The sequence below is a fragment of the Trifolium pratense genome, linkage group LG1 (genome assembly GCF_020283565.1).
Source record: "Trifolium pratense cultivar HEN17-A07 linkage group LG1, ARS_RC_1.1, whole genome shotgun sequence".
Classification (NCBI taxonomy): Eukaryota; Viridiplantae; Streptophyta; class Magnoliopsida; order Fabales; family Fabaceae; genus Trifolium; species Trifolium pratense.
Genome location: NC_060059.1, coordinates 51,604,538 through 51,611,564, shown reverse-complemented (window position 1 = coordinate 51,611,564; position 7,027 = coordinate 51,604,538). Strand labels below are relative to the sequence as shown.

At 31.4% G+C, this 7,027-nt stretch overlaps 1 protein-coding gene across 1 annotated transcript; it reads left to right on the top strand.

The window, feature by feature from the left end:
• The first annotated feature begins 1,897 nt into the window (after positions 1 to 1,897).
• LOC123881476 (E3 ubiquitin-protein ligase PUB23-like) lies at positions 1,898 to 3,639 on the top strand. Its single transcript, XM_045930174.1, has one exon. The coding sequence runs from the start codon at positions 2,005 to 2,007 to the stop codon at positions 3,334 to 3,336; it is 1,332 nt and encodes a 443-aa protein (XP_045786130.1). The 5' UTR covers positions 1,898 to 2,004; the 3' UTR covers positions 3,337 to 3,639.
• The last annotated feature ends 3,388 nt before the right edge of the window (positions 3,640 to 7,027 follow it).

The following is a 7,027-nucleotide window of genomic DNA, read 5'->3' as shown; positions in this document are numbered from 1 at the left end:
GTGACGATAGTTCATCAAGGACCACGGTTCGATCTCCTACAACTGCGATCGGGAGGGGTCTACAATCACTTGATGTCAGAACTGACCCTCGGACCAGAATAAGTTGGTGGTGAAAGCAAAAACAAAAACATAATATTGGGTGTCATTAGTACAAACTTATGTTTTTATATTATGCCTACGTAAGAACCATTTATTAATGGACAACAATTCTATATTTGGTAAAAAATAGCGGATAGCTCATAATCTAACTTATAGCGGATGAGCTTATAGTGGATATCTTATAAGCTAGATTTAGCTTATATGGAATAAGTTAGCTGATTGAATTTGTATTGTTTAGTAAAATTAACGATTGAACTAGCTTACAAATATGAAATGACATAAAAAATATATGTTTAATTAATATTTAATTTTTTTTCAAGTAAGATAATAGGGGTTATATTTGAAGAAAAAATGATAAGTTATAAGCTCATAAGCAACTTGAAATAACGTTTGAAAAATAAGCTATAAACTAGTAAAATAAGCTATAAGCTCTTTTTTAAAAATTGTTACCAAACAGAACTTTTAACTTATCAGCTATAAGCTAGCTTATATATAAGTCTTCCCAAATAGAGACATATAAATTTGAGCAGTAAAATACAGTGCACATAGAAAGTGGTAGATAGGGGTGCTCGCGGTGCGGTTTGGTTCGGCTTTGAGCATAAAAGTCTAACTAATCGTGAGATAAAAATGCATGCGGTTCGGTTTGGTCAACCAAACCAAATCAAACCAATGCGGTTAGGATTGGTTCGGTTTGTGCGATTTATCACAATATAAAAAATGTGACAATATTTTCAACTTGTTACAAAATAAACATAGGAAATTTTAATTTATTTTATAGTTTGCATGATAAAATATGCATATACAGAAATTGTATATACATAATAACTTATTTTTAATACCAATAATATAGTTCTGGATCGCGTGAAATGATATGTTTTGACAGTTTATTGTTTTATGGACTCAATTTGGGTTGATTGCTAATAGTTGATAGAGATAAGTTATGTATTGCGGTTTGTTTGGTTTGATTCGGTTTTCTGAAATGAAAACCGCAAACCAAACCGTGCGGTTTGGAAGAAAAATGATCCGTGTGGTTAAAACTAAATACGCTTTTTTGCGATTTCGATTTGGATTGGTTCGATTTGCGATTTTACTTTTGGATTGGTTCGGATACGATAATTATGCAATATACCCAAAAAGGAAACAGAATAATCTAAAAAAAAAATTAGAGAGCTTATCTCCCAAACCAACATACTACAAAATATCCAATATAGTCATTCCTTTCTTTTCATCTTATATTTTTTTTATCTCATCTATAAATAAAATTTTATTTTTAAAATTTATTGATTAATAAAATTGTTACTAAGTTTTTAAATGGACCTCATAAGTGGATGGTGGGATTGATCCCCTTGAATTATTTGGAGTAATACTTTAGTATTTAGTAGTACAAATTTAACAATATGACAGATGGAATTTGTAAGATGATATACTATGCAAGTAGTAAGCATGGAGGGAGCGTATATACAAAGGATTCCAATTTCTGTTGCTTCTTTTCTTTGCATTGCATCCACAACTTTTTATTTTTGTTGATAAATGTCGGCTATCATAGTCAACCCCCAACGTGGAGAGAGAAACCAATGGATGCACTCCAAAGAGAAAGTCAAAAGGAGGTAAATAATCTCAATTCTCAAGTATTAGTAATTTTTTAGTCTTTCCCATAATCCCTTAGAAAAGTCATAACTCTTGCTTTTTCTCAATTATTGAATGAATGAGCCTCACACTTTTCCGTGTATTGACTATCCCACACATTTTAAACACTACTTGTTACATAGTACACTATATAACAACAAACCCTCTCTCTCAATCTCAAATCAAACCAATTCATTCATTCATTTTCTCAACTCTATCTAGCTCCACCAAAAACCAATAAAGTTTCTGCTTCTTCTTCAACCAACAATACATATAATAATGGATCAAGAGATTGAAGTTTCACCATTTTTCCTATGCCCCATTTCATTACAACTCATGAAGGATCCAGTTACTGTCTCAACCGGCATAACCTACGACAGACAAAGTATCGAAAAATGGCTCTTTTCATCACAAAACCAAACATGTCCTGTCACTAAACAACAACTCACACATGATGACAATGATCTCATTATTCTGACACCAAATCACACTCTTCGCAGACTCATTCAAGCATGGTGTACCATTAACACTTCTTATGGAATCCAAAGAATCCCAACTCCAAAACCACCAACAACAAAATCCCTTATTGAGAAACATCTTAAAGATGCTTCTGATTCTTCAGATTCACCTCATTTGCTTATTCAATCCCTCAAAAACCTCAAAACAATAGCTTCCGAAAGCGAGACAAATCGAAGGTGTATCGAATCAGCTGGCGCAGTAGAGTTCTTAGCATCAATAGTAACAAAAAACAATACAAGTTCTTCATCTTCATGTTCAAGTTCAACAACAGAATTTGAAGTTGAATCTACCATTCTTGATGATGATGATATTGAAGGGTTTCCTTTTGACTTCAGAGTAGATGCAGAAGATGAAGCTATAAACATTCTTTACAATCTTCATTTAACAGAACAAGGTTTGATAACTCTTCTAAACTTTAAAAATGGAGAATTTTTAGAGTCTTTATTGAGATTACTGCAAAAGGCTAACTATGATTCAAGAACATATTCAGTTTATCTCTTGAAATCTATGTCAAAAGTTGCTGATCCAACAAAACTCGTGAATCTAAAGACCGAGTTTTTCGTTGAATTAGTTCAGCTTCTCAAAGACCAGATATCAACAAAGGCATCAAAAGCAACACTACAAACATTGATTCAACTCGTCGAATTCGGAAGAAATAGAATAAAAGCAATTGAATCAGGGTGTGTTAATGTTTTGATAGAACTTCTTCTTGATTGCAAAGAAAGAAAGCCATGTGAGATGATATTGGTACTTTTGGAGAAGTTGTGTCAATGTGCTGATGGAAGATATGAGCTATTAAGCCATGGATGTGGTTTAGCTATTGTTTCAAAGAAGATTCTGAGGGTTTCAACATTGGCTAATGATAGAGCTGTGAGGATTCTTCTATCTATTTCAAGATTCTCAGCTACACATTTTGTTGTTCAAGAAATGGTGAGAATTGGTGTTGTTGCTAAGCTCTGTTTGGTTCTTGAAGTTGATAGTGGAAATAAGGCTAAGGAAAAAGCAAGAGAGATACTTAAATTGCATGCAAAGTCTTGGAGGAATTCTCATTGCATTCCTTTTAATTTACTTGCTTCATACCCAACAAGTTAAGTTGGTGAAAAAGTCCTTTTTTTTTTTACAATGAGTAGGGGATCGAACCCATGACCTATAGCATACTACCCAAATCCCTCACCACTAGACCAAACTGGTGAAAAAGTCATTAATTAGAGGGTTTTTGTTTTCCTATTTAGGTTTTTTTATTTTTTTTTGTAGAAATTTGTTTGAAGAACATTAACTGGAAGATGGGAAAGTTGTGGACATAAATTAAATATTGCTTGTCCATGAAGAATGAGGTTAATTGTTTATTGTAAATGACTAATCATATTGATACAACAAAGTTGTTTATTATGCCAATTTTATTACTAGTTTTAATTTCATTCTTGCTTTTCTTTTCTGGGTTAGTTTTAATTAAACAATGTTGCTTGAAATTATATAAAAGCATGCATATCTAGGGAATCAGATTTGATATAGTTGACGCAGTAATGTAATTGAACCGTTCGATGACAATTTGACGGATGAGAATTTTTCAAATGTTATTTTTTCTGTATTTAATTTAATACCTCTTTTCCTAAGAATGAAAGAGTTGCGTCAAAAAAAAAAAATCAGAGAGTTAATACTAAAAAGTAAAATAATAAGTTGGTTCATATAAATTAATAAAGATCTGAAGTTTTAAATAAATGGTTAGAAGTTGCATTGTCAATTTTATTTTTCTTGTCCTATGATTACTCATAATTCAACTTTTTTGTATTGTACGTATGACTTGCTCTTATATATGGGTATGGACAACAAATATTAGTGACCAAGCTTAGGTTGGGATAGAATATAGGTAACGGAACATTATCAAATACTGTACTCATATATAAAAAAAACCTTTGATAAGTAACACATATATTATATTTATAGTTTAATTGCCTCCTATGGTAGAGAAGGTCCAACATTATTTTATGGAACCAGCATGAAAAGGATGTGACTAGTCATGAAGCTTTCTTCGACTTCATGGCTTAACAGTAAACGTTAAGAAGTTTTACATCGGTTCTAAGATTATCTGAATATATAAACTCTCACCCTATAAGTTGATTTTGTAAAATTGAGTTAAACTCAACTCAATTCTAAGATATATTAAAGTCTCCTCCATGATCCGTTGTGTCGTCTGCTATCATGTTTTTGATGTGATCAGGTCATATAGTTGAAGAGGCTCAAATTCCAATTCTAAGAGTAATAATAAAAAAACTAATTTTCCCTTTTTATTTACAGCAAAACAACAGTTTCCCAAGATTGTAATTTGAACTTTTAAGAAAATGTAGTCAACTGTAGGATGGCATACTGTATTGTGTTTTCAGTAAGTAGATTCATGTACTTGCTAAAAAACCAAACCTTCCTTCATGTAGGGAGGAGTGTTAACTAATTTCTTTCATTTTATTTTTTGGTTTAAAATATTGGATTTTGATAATCTCCATCAATTTCTGGGATCTGAATATGTGTAGCTTAGGATGTAAACAATTTGGGCTAGTTGCTCGATTTCAAATTGACAATTGATATCGTTGTACTTAAAAAATTGAGTTTGAAATCTGAACCGTGAGAGAAAAAACAACCTAAAAAACCAATCTAAAAATAAGGGCCAAACTTAAAAACCACACATAATTAAATGTGGAAAAGTGTGGAATTCGGGGGTTCGAACTCCGACCACTCCAATAATGTCACTTGTAACTACCATTTGAGCTACACTTATGGGAAATAAAACCACACATAATTTTATTTTAATTAAAAAAATGAAAATGTCTCCATGAGTATAGTTCGGTTGGAAGAGACATTGCATGTAATATACATAGACAAGAGTTCAAATTCTGGTACTTCTATTTATTCATCTTAAAACGCGAATTTCTAACCACTCGACCAGTTAAAAATAAAAAAATAAAAAAAATAAAAAATAAAATCCTACAAGGTGCTGTGGTCAATCTAATAGTTGAACAATACATGCACTTCTTTTCTCCTAATCAAGTGGTGGATGTTTGGCGTGTTGATTGATGATAGTATGAATATTATGTGGTGGAAATTGGTTTGTCGGAAATTTAAAGTCAGCTCTTGCATGTTTTAAGACTTGTATGTTCCTTTGTGGAATGCATTTAAGATAGTACTAATCACTAGTTGTGCATGTCTTATGCTGTTTTTTGGTTACACTTTGCACTATATTGACCCTTATAGCTGAAATTTTAAGGGTCCAGTTGGCAGTTGTTTTGGCCTCAATTGTTTTGGCAAATCAGCATTTATACAATTGTCACATGCTCTTGAATTAGTATTATTCTCTTTTGGTAAACTCTTGTATATGTATGGTTCATGTTACATGTTTGAGGGCTGCAGGTTAGGATGATGTATCTTTTGTTGAAAATCACTCTCCTTCACTTCATTGATTTTTTCTTGTTTTGCATTTTGTTTCTTCTCAAACTTAACTAGTGGTGGCAAACTAGGTCAATTAGCTCTATTTCGTTATCAATCCGTCTAAAATAGAAAGCATGTAAAAATATAGTTAATTAGATAGATTTTCAGTGAACCAATAACTAAAAAGTAGTGTAATTTGTACAACAAATTTAGGGATAACATTGGGACAACATTTTTTTCCCTTCATTTTTTGGGACAAAAATAATAAAGAAAGAGAGGAGGAAAGAGAGTAAAAACATGAGAGAATGAGAGTAAAATTATCTAAAATTGATTGTAGGCATTTATAAAAAAAAAAAAAAAAAAAAAAAATTAAATACATGTTGAGGTTACCTAAGTGGCGATGAAAAATAAAACTTAAAACTAAAAACAAAAAACCCTATAATTTCTGGAATGTTGAAACTTATCTTGTAGAATTTTAGTCATCCATCTGGGTTAACTAGATCTTGTCAAAATTATTATACACAATTGAATGACACATATCATCACCAGACTCTCTCCGATAGAAAAGTCACGGGAGAGAATCTTGCTCTTGGGACTTATAGTTCTACTCATATTTTAATACGTATATATATGCCGTTATATATATATATATATATATATATATATATATATATATATATATATATATATATATATATATATATATATATATATATAGTTTTCAGGGAAATCTATATTATTACATGTTAATATAGATACTTATTTTTGGAACCCTAATCTCCTTATCACTCTATTATCTTACTCACACTACAGCATTTTTCGCTTTCAACAACTACTGAAAACCGTTGTAAAATGTACAAAAATCGTTGCCTAAACGTTTAGTCAACAGTTTATCAGGTGTGGTGTATACGGGCGTTACCTATTCGAACAGGCAACGCTTTTTGACTTTTTACCAACACATTCAGTAAACCGTTGGCTGAACATATGCAAAGACAACGATGTTTGCTCTAGTTTTAGGCAACGGTTCCCTTAAAGCAACAATATATAACTGTTGCTTGAAAGCTAAACGTCAACGGTTTTATACAGGCAACCCGTAAATAGCCGTTGCATAAAATATATGGAAAGGCAACGGTTTTTATCAAGCAACGGATAAAACTTGTTGCCTATCGGTTAATTCAACTTTTTATATAAGCAACAAATTTGAAAGTGTTGTCTGAAACTTGTTGACTAAAAATATAATTAAATTATTTAAATTTACTATTATATTCATATGGTGATACAATTGTAGTTATCATGCTTTACGCAACATTCTCGATAAATTATACTAAACACAATAATCTCATAATAAAATGTTCCATATATCTTC